Genomic DNA, 18,992 nt, shown 5'->3' on the forward strand with positions numbered 1-18,992 from the left:
AGGGCTCCTGTGGCTCTCAGCTGGGTCAAGCCTTCCTCACTTTACCAATAAGTTCACTCTTAAGGACAGAATCCAATGCATTTTCCAAATAGCTACCTCCAAAGCGTCAAATTGCACTGGCAGTCACAGCAGGTGGACTCCCTCCCTGCAGTTAATTCTCCATCCCATTTGTTCACTGTGTATTTTAGGGAGACTAAAAAATCATATCCCCAACGTAATGACACAAAGGATCTCCTTACTTTGGCAAAAAGGACCATCTGAAATTTAGGGTTGGGGGTCAAAAAAAATCAGTCCTAACATAGCAGGACACGATGGCCCTGACTACCAAATTAGCATTGCTGGAGCCTGGGGACCCCTCCCCCCAGGGGTAGTGGCAATGTTGGGAGATCGCAGGTGCTATTAGCTTGTTTTCACACTGGCCTTGGCAGCTACTGAAAAGGTGATGGTTCTCTGGAAATTACCGAATGATTGACCAGATTCCTTTTTCTCCATGAACCAATGGAGGAACTGGGATTTTCTCACTTGCTTGTATGACTTTCTGTTACTAATTAGAATATTCAAATCTTATGAGGCTGACAGGGTGACCAAAGTCAGAGTCTGAAACTCATCAGTGACTAAGGATCCTTAGGAAGAAATGGGCAAGGTATTATTTCGACTCCTCAGATTTCTACTGTGTGTGACAGATCAGGGAGTGGCGTTAGAGTTTTATTGTCCAAGTAAAGGGAGACTGTGTGGAGGAAGGGTTTTATGGGACCCAAATTACTATGAACATTTACTATACATGTTATTAAATTTTTACCTCAAATGCCTGCCTTTGTTTTTCTTTCCTGGACCAGTTCCCATCTTGCCACTGAACTCGGGTGCCACACTTGTTGGACAAATCTATGGGGAATGCTCTGCTCACAGTCCTGTTCGCACCTATGGTGAGAGAAGACAGGTGAGCCTCTGCCTGGGAAAGAAGGGCCACTTCCTGAGGGGAGATGGAAGGCTCACTGTGGAAAGGAAAGTGCCTCTCCTGCCAGGAGCTCAGCTGGCCTCTCAGGCCAAGCTTAGGTGTCCGATAGTAACAGCTGGTTCTCCCATGAAGCTAGCACAGCCTGGGTTTTAGAAGCTTCCTGACCAAAGCTCCAGCCTGGCAGCCAAGGCCCTGCATTGAGGTGCTGATGGGAGCCCTGTAGGAGTCATCTTTCAGGCACCAGTGAATTGTACTTTCACCCATCAGGGTCTCCTTGGTGTTGCAGGTTAAATTGTGCCCCACCCCAAAAAGATATATTAAACTTCTTACCCCCCAGTCCCTCAAAATGTGACCTTATTTGATATAGGGTCTTTATAGCGGTAATCAGAGTATAGAGAGGTTATTAGGGTGGGCTCTAATCCAACATGACTGGTGTCCTTATAAAAAGGAGAAATTTGGACACAGAGACAGATGTGCGTAGAGGGAAGATGATGTAGAGACACAAGGAGAGGACCCCTTCTACTAGCCAAGGGGAGAGGCCTGGGACAGGTCCTCCCTCCCAGCCCTCGGACGCAACCAGCCCTGCCGACACTGATCTCAGACATCCAGCCTCCAGACTGAGACAATACATTGCTGCTGTTTAGGCCACCCAGCTTGCGGTACTTCGTTACAGTAGCTCTAGGAAACCAACACGCTTGGCTTTCTCTCCTCTAAGACCAAGCAGGTCAGGACCAGGGGGGCACATTACACCTGAGCCAGTCTGATTCTGGATGGGATTCCACAGCAGAGGGAGGGAAACAGGCTCAACAAGGGCCACACAGTGTTATTAGGATTATAAAGGATTTGCTCCCTTATAGGAGATTGAGTCCCTGGACCCAAAATCTAAATGGAATAATGGAATGGACACATAGACTCGTGTGTGTGCCCATGCGTGCGCATGTGTGTGTGTGGCTCACAGGATGGTGTGGTGAAATGGTTGCCCAGAAGTGAGGTCCCCAGGAGGTGCCCACAGGCCTTGTTCAGGGAGGTGGTATCCTGACTTCCATATTTCTGCCCCACAAAACAGCTCCTATTTAGCTTGGACTCCAGGCAGAAAGTAAACCTCTCTGCCAAAATATCAGAATACAGGTTTGCCCATAAAAATAAATTAATATAAAAACATTCCCCTCCTTAATTTCTAATGCATAAAAGAAGTTGCAGAACTGTTATTCTCGGGAGCATTTAAGATCTTGTTCCCTGGCACATGTCATCAGTTAGGCTCAAATAAACTCATAAAAATTCAAAAATATATATATCAAGCTCCACGAAGGAAAAGGTTCCACAGATGTAAAGTGCAGCAGCTTTAGCCAAATGCCAGTATTAAAAGGATCCATTGCTGCTTTTAAAAATCTGTGAAGAAAACTGATGGCTTGGGTGGAAAAGTCACAGACAAGGTTGTACTTGAGATTAACAGAAATAAAACAGAGAAGCTGGATTTTTTTGTTAACTAGCTGAGTATTTGTAAATGGAACTTAAAATATATAGATATTCAAAAGAGCAAACAGAAATGACTCTCTCATAATGAGAGCTTCCCACATTCCTTAGCCTTCTCCTTCCAGGAATATATTCATTCCTGGCTAGAGCTGGCAGCAAAAAATACAGGACACTCAGTCGGATTTGAATTTCAGATAAACAAGGAATATATGTGTTTATATATATATACATATATATGTGTGTATGTATATATGAAGTATTTCCCAAATATATAATATAAAATATATTTTAATATATATATTATAAGAATTGCATGAGACACACTTATATACTAAAAAATAATTTGTTGTCGGTCTGACATTCAGATTCACCTGCGCACCCTTCCTGTGTGTGCTAAATCTAGCAGCCCTGGCCCTGGCGCAAAGCAAGTCCCCAGACAGCTCAGATGGGACCTGCGGGGGCGTCCTGATGGCATTCAATGTACTGTGGAGGTAGCTGTATTCCCGAATGACCTGGCGGGGGACCCTGAAAATTCACTCTGGTGAACCCTCTGAGGCAACGGACTAGATGGCTGTGCTCCTAATTGGGGGGTGAAGAAGCTAGTGCCTGGCACGGGGGGCGGGGGGGGGGCGCGGGGCAATGCCTCCCTTTTATGTCTAGGGGTCGAGGAAGAAGGAGCTGGTCCTGGGAGTGGGCAGAGGGGACGCGGTCACAGGGGTCGGTGAGAGAGCGGGTGCCCAGGCCGCCCTGACTCCGGAGTGTGGGGGCACCGGCGGCCGTGAGGTCCCGCGGACATGCGGGTGGCACAGGCGCGCCCGCCACACTCGCTCAGGCCGCCGGCCGGTCCCTCCTCGGCCCCCTCCCGCCCCCTGGCGGCCACAACTGGAGACGCCGCTCACTCATTCTGGTCCTTCTTGAATCCGGACACCAGGGGACCAGGGGCCAGGACTAGGGGGCGAGGGTCCTGGGGGAGCTAGTGATTCCTGGGGCAGAGAAGAGAGTGACAGTTTCCACCCAAGACGCCTCATTCAGTATTTTCACGAACAAGGGAATCACAGCTGGTGTCTGCCAAAGTATCTACGTGGTCACCCAATTCTGGTGGCAGAACTGAGTCCCTGGTTGGATGTCCCAGGGAAGGTCCCCGCTGCCCCCAAGAGCATCGCTGCCCATCTCTTCTGCAGGTATTAGGCAGCTAATGCTCTGCTGGCCCCCACCAATTAGACCACCTGAAACGTGTGCTCAGGGAACCCCGTCTTTTCAAATATAGGACTTGACAAAGAAAAATACAAGTGGATATATTCCTCACTCAGAATCACTAATATTCTTAGGCTCTTGCTGCTAAATCAAAATTAAAAGATCAAGGCCTTGGGTCTGGTTTCCCGTTGTTCACCCACTGATCCCGCCTCCTTCCCTTCCCGCCGTGCTCAGGGAGCCTTCTCCAGGCCCAGGGAAGGACCAAGGGGCACGTGTTCTAAGCGAAAACCAAGGGCAAGGGCTGTCCTGACTCAGTTCTTTTCTCTCCCTCCTTCTCTACCCCAAGCAGGTTACCTGTCAGAGACTGTCTTCAATTAATGTCTCTCTCTCTCCTCCACCCCTTCCATTCTCTCTAATAATCAATGAAAAAATATCCTTGGGTGAGATTAACATAAAATAAAATACTGAGATTAACATAAAATAAAAATTTAAATAAAAAGATTAGCAACACCTCCTCTTGGCAAATCCAGTGGTCAGTTCTCAGTCCTCAGTTCACTTGCCTTCTCAGCAGCAGTTGACACTGTGATACTCCCTCCTCATTGACACAGTACCTTCCAGAACACCACTGCCTTGGTTTTCCCCTGTGAATGCAACTGGGAGTGAAATTTACTTCAAATCAGAGCTGCAGAGAGGGCGCCTCACAAGTTCTCCACACTCCTACGCATGCTGCCTTAACCTCCCATGATAATCCCACCCCACAGAGGTAGCCCCACGACTAAACTCCGGGGATTTTGTGTCTATCCCGACATTCCAGCTCTGCTTATGTTAGGCTGCGGAAGGGCAGGAACTTTGTTCAATAGGACTGCAAATACCTTACTAAAAATGCAGAGAAAACTTCACAAATCGTACTGAGATGGAAGCTTTATTTTCTCAAGATTTTTTTCCTCACTCTAAAAATTATTCTTTTTAACACACTGACATATTCACAATTCTACTCAAAACTGAGTTTTCGTATTAGCACACCTAAACTGCCGTCTGAAATGCACGCTCCTGCAGTGTCACTCCTGACATTTCATGAGATACCCTGTCATTAAGTCAGTGCACTTGAAAGACGTGGGGGTTTCCGTGTATAAAGAAATAAAGCTGTGAATCATAACATTGCAGTTTCACTTCCAGTTCTCAAAAGTGCGTTGCTGAAAATCACATCAATCCTTGTAATTTCCATAATAGGCCCAGATCAGTGTGTTGTGAGCAGGGCTGGGGTAGATGGGGCAAGATCTCCTTGGGATCCTGAGGAAAGGGGTAAGTGCGGAGTTCTAACCAGGAGCTGGTTGTGGGGAGAGCTCAACTCCAAGACGCTTGGAAAGGGTGCCTTGCCTCCCTTCAACTTGGGGCCCCTTCCTGGCGCTACCCCTTGTCTCTCTCTCTCATGTTTTGTCAAGAAGAGGACTTGTAGGCTTTGGGAGAAATTTGGAAAATGACGTACAGCATAGCCAGTGACTGGAGCCCCAAGAATATGGCAGAAAGAAAAAAAGTTGTAGAAACTCTGGACATGATTATAAAGGAAGTAGACTAATTTTACAAAGATAAAGATGCAGACTAATGACGGACGCTATAGTTATTACAGAAATATTATTGAATATTGCCTTGGGAGTCTGCGATATGGGTTAGAGATCATGATTTTTACAATCTATTTTTTTTTTTTTTTTTTTTTTTTGGAGAGAGTGGAAGGGGAGAGGGGAGGGAGGGAGAGAGAAACATTGATGTGAGAGACACATTGATTGTGTGATCCCGCACGGGGTGGGGATCTTGCAACCCAGGTACGTGCCCTTGACCGGGAATCAAACCCAAGACCCCTTGGTCCGAGGGCTGACACTCCAACCACAAGGCAAAAGGTCATAATTTTTCAAAGTCTCATTGAATTTTCATTACATGCCTAATTTTCTATCAAAATACCAGCAAATTTGATTACCCTCTTTATTCACCTGCATTGTCTCTAAATAAATTTTCATAGCTAAAAACAAATTTTCCCTAGAAGGACGATCAGGTGCCAGCACAACTGTTCAGAAAAATCTCTCAGAGGCTCCTCCATTATTTCCACCAGCGGAGGTTCCAATCACTCCCTGGGCTTGGCAGCGACTCAGGAAGAAGGACGGGGCTGAAGGAATGGAGGCTCCTGCCAGGACTCAGACCCACCGGAGGCAAACGCTGCTTATGCAGCACTCGCCTGGGCTACTCCCCACCTCGCCACAGAGCCCCGAGGACAAGAGAAGCAGGTGGGGGACATGAAGCTCACGAGGCCTGCGGAGCCTCTGACCTGGGAGTCCTGTCTTTCTCCAGTGTCCATGACCCTGTGGTGGGTTAACTATTAGCTTGCAGGGTAAAAATCTCAGACCCTTCATAGTTCTTGACAACAAGCATCCAAAAATTTTAAATTTTGTAGAATGAAAGGATGTCTTTGTCCTACCTGACTTCCCACCTCGCTCAAGAAAACAATCTAATAAAGTTCTGACACAACGAATAAATATGGATTGTCTCCTGTAGTTTGTCGCAAAGGGACTTAATGTTTCCAGCCATAAAACAGAGGAGTAAATTTAATGTATTGAAGGACACATGTAGGAAAGACAAGGTTAGCTAGGACTAACAAAGATTAAAGAGAAAGGAAGTAATCCTAGAATAGAGAAATATAAATGAATTACAAAGATGTCTTAAATTTTGGTTCTTAGTCTCACAAGCTAAGCCGTTCTGTTTCAGAAGATTACAGCCACATCGCCCTCTACTGGCAGCAGACTGAACACTACAGGGTAATAGTTTGATCTGTGGAATCTGCATTCCTAAGTGGTATCCACCACTGCCATTATTCAGATTTTAACCTCATTTATACAGATTTCTGAACCTCAGGTGTTCAGAGGTAAGAACAACATAGCTCCCTATGCATAGCCAGCCTGACAGGTTCATGCGGAACCACCCAGTGCCGAAAAGAGAGGACAGTGCTGACCACACTCGCCTTTAATTTGTAGCTGCCACTGATTGCAAAGACCACTAACAGAGCTGTAGCCTTTGCTGGAAGCCAAGCCAGGCCTTCTGCCCTCACCTGCCCCACTTCCATTCCATGGACAGCAGCTGCTTAGACCTCCCCTCGCCTATTAACCCCATTACCAAACCAGCTCAGTTCCATCTCCAAAAGTATCACTTTGCTCCTGGGGGCTGCTGTTGGACTAGACACAGTGAATGGCAACCCTTCGACTCCAGCAGAGTAACATCAACTGTGAACTCAAATGGCGAGTGCCAAAGGTCCAAACCTTAATTTTAGCTTAAACGTCACCACCCTATCAGTACTTCACAAGCCGCGTATCCAAATGTTTTTATCATGCATTGAAATCAGAAGGAATGTATAATGTACCAATAAATGTATTATTTATTTATAAATTACAGAAGTGTACAATTGTACAGTATGTTATGTACATTATAAAACACACAAAAATAGAAATTTTAAAGGATGAGATTAAATACAAATAACTGTTTTAACATTTTTCCAGTGGACTGATCATCTGCATGCCCCTGGGGTCCACACCCCACCTGAGACCACAGCCCTAGAGCCTGCCAATGATTGCTGTATTTGGATTGTTAGCTCAGGTTACAGAAAGTGTACAAGATCACAGCTTTTTTTTTTAGGTTTTGCAGAATAGTCCCAGCATCAGGTTTAAATATGTGAAGATGCTTGATGCTAACTTAAGTCGTATTTGGACTAATCACTACACGTAAGCTGATAAGATGTCACATTATACTTCACTGTTAAGCTGTTTCACTTTAAGGTAGGTTGTATTAGGGATTTCAAGGAGTTGAGTAAGAATATTTGGGGAGAAAAATGCTTTTAAAAAAACACAAAAATATAGGATAAGGATTTGCTTTTTTTAAAGCCAACAAATAGCTAGCACCTAAAAAAATTATCCCTCTGCCTACAGTGGAAAGACTTAATATAAAAAAAAAAAAAAAAAGGCATTCCAAACATTGGCCAGTAGCCAATGCAAAAGGTTAAAATAGATTGCCACACATCTGCCTGCACTAATACCGACGAGTCTGTAAGTACGCGAATTCTTGCTCTGGTGAGGCAGCTCACCTGGTTAGAGTGCTGTCCCGATATGCCACGGTTGCAGGGTCAGTCTCTGGTCACGGCACAAACTAGAACCAACCAATGAATATATAAATAAGTGGAACAAAAAATCGATGATTCTCTCACTAAAATCAATAAAAATTTTTTTTAAAAAGAGCACGAATTCTTTTCTTTTTATAGCCCCAGCATCCAGTCACAGACCCAGGCACATGGAAACTCAGTATGTCATGAATGATGAACAACCTCTCAAAAAATATTTGAAGTGCTAAACTACACTTGAAATATGAACTGTGCTAAAGACACTCCAGTGTCTGGTTTTGATCAGCTGAAACAAGCAACTGGATAAAGATTGTGGTCAAGAATAATATGCTCAGCCCCAGATGGGTGGCTGGTTGGTTGGAGCATCATCCCATTCACCAAAAAGGTTGCAGGTTCGATTCCTGGCCAGGACACATACCTAGGTTTCGGGTTCGAGCATACGGGAGGCAGCTGATTGATGTTTCTCTCACATCGGTGTTTCTCTCCCACTTTCTCTAAAATCAATAAACATATCCTCAGGTGAGGGTTAAAAATAATATGTTCTGAGCCTCATTACATGCAACACTTTTCCACCCTCCCCTTTTCCACCCTCCACTTCCTCTGCTTCCACGCAGGGCCTGAGCTTGCTGCCACAGGTGGAGCAGTATAGAAGGACAGGCTGGTCCTTCTCCAGCCCCCAGCACAAGCTGGCAGAAATACAAGAGTATTTGTTGTATTCGATGTGCTCCTTAATTTTTAAAAATTGACAAAAATTTCTAAAGGACATCTGACTTTGAGATTCAGGTATACACATAGAAGACAGTTTTATAACCCTAAAATTTACAACTGCTAGACTCTCAGTTGTGGTTTCCTCTTGGGAGAGTTATCTTTTAATAGGTACTTCACCAATTACAGAGATAAAAATATTACACAATTTAAGTAACTCAATTTCATAATGTCTCATTGTGTGTACACACTGTTTTCATCTGTGTGCTCACCTATTGTTGACAAAATGTCACTGTCTCTTGAAGGGAACAAAACAGAAACTACACTCAATAAGGGTTTCCATTAGATTAAATGCAAACCAGGGTAAGCTTAAGTTAGTTCTTAAATCTCAATCGAGAGAAGAAAAATGGGATGCAGAGTTGGCAGACTTGCTGGAAAGATGAGAACCATAAACTGAGGGATCAATTCTTTCACTACTGTGGTATGGAAAGAGTTTACTTCAAGTACTCACTAGAGGAAAATGTACTTATTTCATTGGGAAGTACATATAAAGGGTGGGTAAATGTAGCTTTATAGTTGTGAGTATGCAAAACAGTTTACTTATATCATTTTTAATTATTGTATTATTTCCCACATGAACCGTAAACCTACTTTTGCCCCACCCTGTATATCACACAAAGGGCAAAGGAAAACAGACTGGTGGGCTGAGGTGATGCTGTTTTTTAAAGCACTGTGGTGAGTTCTTGGGCTGTGAAATCATCCTTACTAGAGTAAAGCAGAAAGAAGCCAGTGATTTCAATGAACTTATAAAGCCTCTTTAAGAGAAAACAGCCCCTAGAATAGAAATTCCTTTCTTGGAAAGTATCATTCAAGAAAACCAGGACATATTGATGCCACACAATGTTTGGCTTGCTCACCTGCCATGCCTTCACGCCACACGTCCTCTCCAACCACCCCCTTCACTGATGCTACAGGCTGGCCTACTCCCTTCCACCACTTAGGGGACCAGCAGCTGCCTCCCCTGACCCTGGAGCTTCCTAGTAAAACCTGACTCAAAAATTAAACCCACTCCTGACCTGTAAAATGAAACAAATCCTCAGTGGCGCTCCTGCCTGCCAAGGAAGGATCTCACACATTTAAAAAGAAAAACAGGTGATGGAAGTTCCAATGAAAAACTACTTTCACTATATCATTGGAAATACTACATCCTCAATTTAGAACCAAAAAACCATTCATGTTTCTGGTAATTTTCAAATTTTATTTCCAACTACTGCAGTAACAATATCAGTGCTAATCCTGCATGGAAAGAGGACAACTTTTAAATAAACAAGGTCACAAAATTAGTACTCCAATAGTACTTTGGCCTATGAAGATTTGATAGGAGAGGATTATTAGCCAGTCCTATAATATTAGAGACTTACACTTCCTCCATACCTAGTCATAAAAATATTCATCTTACCTCAAAAATTCATCACATATACATTCCTACTCTTTATAAGCACTCTCCTTTCAGGGCACACTGGGTGAGGGGAAATTCCTCCCACTCATGGGTTTTTCTATTGTTTACAGAAACAGCAGTCACTTCAGCAGTGATGTACGATAATATAAAATTTTAGTTGAAAAATAAAACAATTATCCTTATCATATCCTTTCTCTGGGAGTAAAAAGACACACACCATTACAAACGTAAAACGAGTCAAACTTCTATTTTATTGACAGGAGTCCAAAATGAATACAAAAAATGCCTCCTTTGCATGTTATATATTTTTTTCCTTAAAAGGCTTGTGATAGAGTCAGGTAGATTAAAAGCTAAGAATGTGTTTCAGCTTTTATAGTGAACCTTTAAAAAAAGGTTTAATAACATAAGTCACCACATCAGAGAACATATGGTCCCACAATCATTTTTAGATCTATAGCTTATAAAAAGAACTAGATCCTGCATTGATCTGCTCAAATAGAGGCTTAAAAATGTTTTAAGCCATTAAAAGCCGTTTTTATAATCTGTCTGATTAACTCTTGGAAATTAAGAAAGCAAAATCCCAAAATGCAGCCCTCTACATTATGTGGAATGTGAGAGAATGCCAACTTATGACCATGATAGGTAAAAATAAGAGGTTTAAAACTATAAATGGAGCTGTGATCAATAATCTTGTATCGCTGCAAAATGTCAATAAATGAATGATAGAGCTTACCAAGATTAAAACTTGAGCGGATGTTACTTAAAACATAGTTGTGATGTTTATCATACTTTAATGTTTGCTAAAACTAAAACTGAACAAATAAGTTGCTCATTTATAGACTGTTTTTCATGTACTTTTTCTTTTACTGGGACCATAAATTGATCAGATAATACAGAGCCCACACTCTGGACAGTTATAACAAAGGGTTTATTATCATTTGCAGATGAAATAAATGTACCCTCCCATACCTGAAAGGCTTTAACAAGCCTTAAGCATTGTTCAGACGATACCAAGGCACCAGCACTGCCTACGTTATATTATGCACCCATTTCCAGGAAAGAACACCTCCCTTGACAATAGTTCGGCACTGTTTCTGGTTTATTATACACTTCCAAAACAGCAAACGTTTGCGAACACGTGCAAACAGCATGGTCCGTCTGCAGCCCTGCTCAGTCGTCATCTTCCTCCTCCTCCTCCTCTTCCTCGAAGCTGTCTTCAAAGCCCTCGCTGTCCTCCTGGTCTTCGTCTCCCTCTATTGCTGTATCCCACTGTGGGTGATTTTCTGGCACAGGCTTAGCCTCATGAACTTCCAACTATAAAGAAGAATTAAATGCAGACATTAACTGATGAAGAAAAGTTTTTCTGTCACCAAAGCAATTACGAAGAACTAGATTTTAGGGTGGTAATTCTAAATTTGCAACATTCAATGAGAAGAGACATTCATCCCAGAAACAAAAAGATAGATCTACTAACATGTAAGTGTAGTTAAATTTCTGTTTGATAGTTTGATTTTATAGAAGCTGTCTATTCTGTGGCATGAAAAATTAATAATTGTGACTCTTGAGCAAGAATGAGTGATGTCTTAATGTCTTCTGCTGAGGGGGAAAAAGCTCAAATGTGACTTTCAAAGAGGTATTTTGCAGCCTCCAGACTCAGAAAGTAAAATTCTACAGCCAAGGGAAAGAATTATGGTACCCTTGTGGGAAAAAAGGCATGCCTTTCCTGGCTCTTTACTCTGAGACTCCAGTCCACAGCGAAACAATGCTACAGTATAAGCCTCCTAAGCCAACAGAACGCTTTCATAAAAACCTGCAGTGAAACAGGAAACACTAAGGGGAGTATGGTTCAAATGATACTTACACAAAGTATATGCTCTAAAGTGCTAAAGAATAAATTAGTTTCAAAAATTAATAAACAGCATTTTTATACAACAATAATGAACTACCAGAAAGGGAAACTAAGGAATCAATCCCATTTACAATTGTATTTAAAAAAAAAATCTAGGAATAAATTTAACCAAGGATGTAAAAGACCGGAGTCAGAAAATTATAAGGCACTATAGAAAGAAACTGAGAAAGATACAAATGAGTGGAAGCATATACTATGTTCAGAGATAGGAAGAATTAACATCATTAAAATGTCCAGACTACCAAAAGCAATCTATAGATTCAACACAATTCCTATCAAGATACCAATGGCATATTTCACAGAACTGGAACAAATATTCCAAAAATTTATATAGAACCACAAAAGACTCTGAATAACCACAGAAATCTTGAGAAAGAACAAAGTTGGAGAGATCACGCTACCTAACATCAAACCATACTACTGGCATAAAAACAGACATATAGATCAATGGAAAAGAATCGAGAGCCCAGAAATAAACCCATGCCTTTATGGCAATATTTGACAAAGGAGCCAAGAACATACAATGGGATAAAGGTAGTCTATTCAATAAATGGTGCTGGGAAAATTGGATACATGAAAAAAAATGAAACTAGATCACCTTCTTAAACCATACACAAGAATAAACTAAAAATGGATTCAAGACTTAAATGTTAGACCTGGTTGGGTGGCTCTGTTGGTTGGGGCGTCATCCTGTACACCAAAAGGTGGTGGGTTCGATTCCTGGTGAGGGCACATACCTACGTTGTGGTTTCGATCCCATCAGGGCGCGTATGGAGGCAACTGATCAATGTTTCTCTCTCTCTCTCTCTTCCCCGCTTCCTCTCTCTAACCGTATCCTCAGGGGAGGATTTAAGAAAAAAAGACTTAAATGTTAGACTTGAAACCATAAAAATCCTAGAAGAAAACAGGCAATAAAATCTGACATTTCTCATAGCAATATATTTTTCTGATATATCTCCTCAGGCAAGGGAAGCAAAAGATAAACAAATGGGACATCAAATTTAAGGTTTTGCACAGCAAAGGAAACCATCAACAAAATGAAAAGACAACCACTGAATGGGAGAACATATCCGCCAATGATACATCTGATAAGAGGTTAATATCCAAACTTTATAAAGAACTTAGAAAACTCAACACCAAAAAGCCCCCAAATAATCCAATTTTTAAAATGAGCAAAGGACCTGAATAGACTTCTCCAAAGAGGATATACAGAATAGACGTATAAAAATATGCTCAATATCACTAATCATCAGAGAAATGCAAATTAAAGCCACAATGAGATATCACCACACACCCGTCAGAATGGCTACCATCAATAAATCAATAAACAACAAGTGTTGGCAAGGATGTAAAGAAAAGTGAACCCTAGTACACTGTTGGTGAGAGTGCAGATGGTGCAGCCACTGTGGAAAGCAGCATGGAATTACCTCAAAAAATTCAAAATGGAACCACCTTATGACCCAGGGATTCCACTTCTGGGAATATATCTGAAGAAACTCAAAACACTAATTTGAAAGAATATATGCACCCCTCTGTCCATTGCAGTGTTATTACAATAGTCAAGATCTGGAAGCAGCTCAAGTGTCCAACAATAGATGAGTGGATAAAAAAGCTATGGTATATTTACACAATGGAATACTACTCAGCCATAAAAAAGGAGGAAATCTTAGCCTTTGCAACAGCATGGGTGGACCTAGAGAGCATTATGTTAAGTGAAATAAGCCAGTGAGAGAAAGACAAGTGCCATATGATTTCACTCATATGTGGTACCTAATGAACAGAATAAACTAACAAAATAGAAACAAGACTCATAAATAGAGAACAGACTGACAGCTGTCAGTGGGGAGGGAGGTTTTGGGGCTGGGTGAAAACAGTGAAGGGGTTAACCCCCCCAAAAAAAACCCTCACAGACATAGACAACAGAGAGAAAGAGGGGTGGGGGGAGGTAGAAGAGGGAATAAGGGGGATAAATGGTGACAGAAAAAGACATGACTTGGGGTGAACACAACAATACAATATACAGATGATGTATTATAGAATTGTATGTCTGAAACCTATATAATTTTATTAACCAATGTCACCCAAATAAATTCAATAAAAAGTAAGTAAATAAGTAAAAATAAAAGAGGGAAAACAGGGACGATTATTATCATAAGTAGATTAGATATTAGATTTTCTAACACTCGGGCTCTTGGCCATGCATTCATTTATGTGTTTTTGGAGCATGTACTGTGTGAGTTGTGGACAGTGTGCTAATGGGGACAGGTCTCTGAGGAAGACAGCTTAATAAGTAGGCAGTGGGAGTGATGGGAGGAGACTAGAAAGGGCCCTTTAGGTTACCAGAAGCCTGGCAAGCAGCCCAGAGTGAGAAGCAGCCAAGGACCTCTGGGATTGTTGGAACAGCTGTCAATAAGGAAACTCCTAATGATGGGTTCCTTTAAAGGGTGCTTTTACTCTTCTGTTTATTCTAAACAATTGTTATTACTTAGAAGTGCCTACTATGAGCTCTTAGTCTCTGTGCTAAATAAATGTTTTACATCCATTATTTTGACAATCTTGAACTTTATCTGAGCAACACCAGCTGAGAAATTTCCCCCCTCTTCTGTCTTCTGGGAAAGGGCTAAGTGTAAAGGTTCACCTGCCCTCTCAAATGCCAAGGTAGGACCCATCTCCATCTTTCCTCATGACCTCCATAAAACTTGATGACACCCTTGTTTACTCAGACCCCCTTCCTTTTGATAAAATCAACCTTTTCCCTTCTACAATAACCTAAATAAAATCAGCTCAAAAAAAAAAAAAAAAAGAAAAACTAATAAACATGCCAACAGAATCTGTGGGAAAACATATCCTTTTCTTAAGAAAACAGAACCCCTATAAAATTATAGCACATTACAGCACATTAAAAGGTATCACTTAAGTAATTTATAGTCAAGGTACTAAATCATTACAGTAATTAATATTTAAGGTTCTAAATCATTAACACTCCTTTAACTCAACAACTTCAGTTTATTATTGAAAGACTAGTCCATCAAATGTATCATATATAAAGTATGAGATGAACTCTTTTTCCCTCTATTACTCTACATTTTAAAACTAGAAATGCTCCCCTAGAATATGGAGCACTTCTTCAAACAGACAACCATATTTACTGAAGAGTCACTATTCTTACCTTCAAAGGCTTTATCTGATCCAAACCCATATAGGAGTCTGATCTCAAAAACACTGTATACTGGTAATTTCCAGGCTTGCCTGGCGCAGGAAACTTCAGTTCTACCTAGAAGATAAAATCAGCATTTAGAACCTGTGTCTTATGGAGTGGAAAAAAACACCACCTCACTCCTAAAATTCCTTCACCAGAGTAATACCTAGTTGTTTACTCAAATGACACAGGACATCCTAATAAATGTTACAAAAGTTCTAACAACAACAAATAGTATATGACATTTATGTCGTACGTTACATATACTATACAAAGGAATTAAAACTAGGCAGAATTGACAGGATTAATGTGTGTCTCCACAATTTAAGAAAGCATATTTTAAGCAACAACTTGAAGAAATGAAGTAGGGTATAAAAGTAAAATAAATTAAATGCTCAAATTAATAAAATACACTTCACCAGAAAGGTAATAATTCTTGCCAAATTTTCTTATAAGATAAATGCTTGAGATAATAGAGAAAAAAATATATATATACACACATATGTACATATATAGTCTCTGCTCCTGGTTCATGGCACAGAGCTCCTCGAACCCCTGTAACTTCCTAAGTGATAAGCGCACTAGGAGCATCTTGTTCTAATATTTGCTCTTTGACCCTGGTTCGTAAATCCTTTGGAATTTCCTGGGTGATAGGAAAGTTTTGTTTTAATGAGGTGACTCCAGGTGGGCTCCTAGATAAGAACCGGTCACCAGAAAGACCCAGCCTGATTAGAGAAACTTGAAACTTTCAGTCCCACCCAAACTGAGTTAATGATCAATCACATCTACGTGATGAAGCCTCCATAAAAGTTCCAAAGCAAGAGGAACACATGGAGGTGCTGGGAGAGGGGTATGCTCAGATAGAGCATGGGAGCTCCGAGCCCCTTCCCACATACCTTGCCCTGTGTATCTCTTGCATATGGATGTTCATTTATATTCTTTATCAAATTCTTTTACAATAAACTGGTATATGTGTTTCCCTGAGTTCTGTGAGCCATTCTAGCAAATTATTAAACCCAAGGAGGGGGTCATGGGACCCTAATTTTTAGCCATTTGGTCAGAAATACAATTAACAACCTGAGGTTTGTGATTGGCGCCTGAAGTGAGGGAGTGGGGGATGGCAGTTTTGTGGGACTGAGCTTAACCTGTGAGATTTGACACTATCCAGGTAGAGATTGTCAGCATTTAGTTAAACTGTAGGAGACTCAGAGGTATGACAGAGAATTGCTTGGTGTGGGGGATGAAAACCAACACATCTGTGAGGTTGCTAGTAATGTAATTAAGGATAAACACAGGAGAAGTTGTGTTTTTCCTTTACAAATGCCCAATGCCTTAAAAGGTAAAGAAGATACTTTATTTCCTACCAAATCATAAACTTTAAATACAGAGTTATAAAGTCTTAGAAGTTTCAATTCTACTTGGACAAAGGAAGAATAAATGTTTAAGATGACATTCAGAATTTCTGGTGATATGCCTCCAATCTCCAAAATTCAGATTTTGTAGGCAAGATTATATATTAAAATATGCCATTAAGCCCTGGTTGGGTAGTTCAGTTGGTTAGAGCATAGTGCTGATACATCAAGGTTGAGGGTTCTATCCCCAGTCAGGGCACACGCAAGAAATGAATGCATAAATAAGTGGAACAACAAATCAATGTTTCTCTCTCTTGCTAAAAATCAATTTAAAAATTATTTTTAAAAATTCTTAAAATATGCCATTAAAACAAGCTAGAAAAAAATCATGGGAGAATCTTTTCTTTAAAAATTGATCTCACAGTTTGGCCTTTCTAACTATAACACAAAACCTAAAAATCATAAAAGAAAAATTAATCACATTATTAAAAAACTCCAAATAGCCCGGCCGGGCGTGGCTCAGCGGTTGAGCATCAACTTGGGATCCAGGCAGTTGGGGTTCGATTCCCGGTCAGGGCACATGCCCGGGTTGCGGGCTAGATCAATGACTCTCTCATCATTGATGTTTCTATCTCTCTCTCCCTCTCCTTTCCTCTCTCTGAAATCAATAAAGATATATTTTTTAAAAAATAAAATAAAATAAATAAAAACTCCAAATAAATAAATGGATAAATATTTATATTTTTGCTTGTAAAAACCAAACAACCTTAACAGTAAAACATATGGGGGAGAAATATTTGCAATACATATAACAGAGGGCTGATTTCATAATATTAAAAAAAAACACAATTAAAAGACAAATAACCCAGTAAAAATGAATAATGGTTACAAACAGATACAAAAAGAAATACAATTTAAAAAAACACAGTGAATTTCAATCTTCAGTTTCACTCTTAAGAGAAATCCAAGTTAAAACTACACTGAATACAACTAGCATAGTAAAAACTGATGCAGGCAGGAATCACCAATGTATGCTAAAGTGAGTAAGAGACTGTGGAAGATCAGGAGAGTCACATAGTGCCCAAGTATCACCCCACAGATTAGAAGAAAAAAAACAAAAAACAGCTTTTACAAGAGGGAAAAGCTTTAACTAAATGATCAACCGTAATATCAGGAACGTGGGGTGAACTGATATACTGTGTCCCTAAAGTGATGCACTAAGGTTACAGCACCTGAGTAATATTTTTGCCAAAAATATTTAAGCTGAATATAATCATGAGTAACCAATGAGAAAAATTCAAATTAAGGAATATTCTATAAAATACCTTGCCCAGACTCTTCAAAAATGGCATGAAAAATTAAAAAAGGCAAAGGCCAAGGAAGAGTTCTAAAGAGTGGCAACCAAATGCAATGTGTGATTCCTGACTGGATCCTGAATTTAAAGACAAAACAAAACAAAAACTGTAACAGACATTAGTGAAATATTTGAGAAAATTTGAAAACACACTGCATATTAGACAAATACCACCATATCAATGTTAAATTTCCTGAATATAATAATGTTACTGTGCTTATGTAGGAGAAGGCCCTTGATATTAGGAGATACACGTTCCAGTACTGAGGGGTATAATATCATGAGGTCTGCAAGTACCTAAAGTGGGTCAGAAGGGAGAAATACACACACACGTGTATTTTCTGTGAGTAAACATACAGAGAAAGATATAAAATGTGGAAAAATGTTATCAATTAGTCAATGTACATAAAGATTCTATGAGGTTCATAACACTCTGCTTACAACATTTTTATAGATTTAATGTTTTCAAAATAAAAAATCAGAAAGAAAAAAATAACAGAGAGGCCATTTTTTACCATTCTGATAAGCAATGACACTCAAAACGCCTGGCACACTGAGAGGCAATGGGCATACTTAAACATTCATTCTCCCTACAGGGAAATAAATACCTAGGAGTATCTATCAAAATTAGGAATGTACAGAGCCTCTGGTTCATTCATTGTACCTCTATGAACTCATCCCATAGAAATGTTTGCACAAGGACAAAAGGACATATAGGTTATTTATTGTGGGAAAAGACAAGAAACTGATAAATAACAAAGTGCTAAATTAATAAATAAAAATCCACACAAAAAGAGTATCATGCAGCTTTAAAAATGATTGAGGAAGCTTTTTTTGTACTAACGTGGAACAAATTCCATGTTATATCACTAAGAGAAAAAAAGGTAAGGTGCACAATATGGTGTACGCTACTTTTGTGTAAAACTGGGAAAAATACACATATGTATTTGCTTATAATTTACATACAATGTCACATGAAGAATAAAAATTTGGTAACAATGATGGTCTCCAGGAAGGAAAACCAGTGAGAGACAGAGCTGCAAGATGTTTCACTGTGTACACTTTTGTATATCTTCTGAAATACTAACTAGGTGAATGTATTATATATTCAAAAATAGGTGAAATTGCCCTAGCCAGTTTGGCTCAGCGGTTAGTGTCAGCCTTCAGACTGAAGGGTCTTGGCTTGATTCCCAGCCCTAGTTGGGGCACATGTGGGAGGCAATCAATCGATGTGTCTCT

At 40.4% G+C, this 18,992-nt stretch overlaps 1 protein-coding gene across 1 annotated transcript in view; it reads right to left on the minus strand.

Moving 5' to 3' along the window:
* Positions 1 to 10,170: 10,170 nt before the first annotated feature.
* The window catches only part of SEC63 (SEC63 protein translocation regulator), a 59,259-nt gene continuing 50,437 nt past the window's right edge, over positions 10,171 to 18,992 (minus strand). The window contains exons 20-21 of the mRNA XM_087817541.1: positions 15,018 to 15,122; positions 10,171 to 11,253 (exon numbers count right to left, since the gene is read on the minus strand). Of these exons, the coding sequence (XP_087673667.1) occupies positions 11,110 to 11,253; positions 15,018 to 15,122 (249 nt within the window). The 3' untranslated portion in view covers positions 10,171 to 11,109. The remainder of the gene's footprint in view (positions 11,254 to 15,017; positions 15,123 to 18,992) is intronic.

This window comes from Miniopterus natalensis, chromosome 5 (assembly GCF_054644295.1).
Source record: "Miniopterus natalensis isolate mMinNat1 chromosome 5, mMinNat1.hap1, whole genome shotgun sequence".
Taxonomy (NCBI): domain Eukaryota; kingdom Metazoa; phylum Chordata; class Mammalia; order Chiroptera; family Miniopteridae; genus Miniopterus; species Miniopterus natalensis.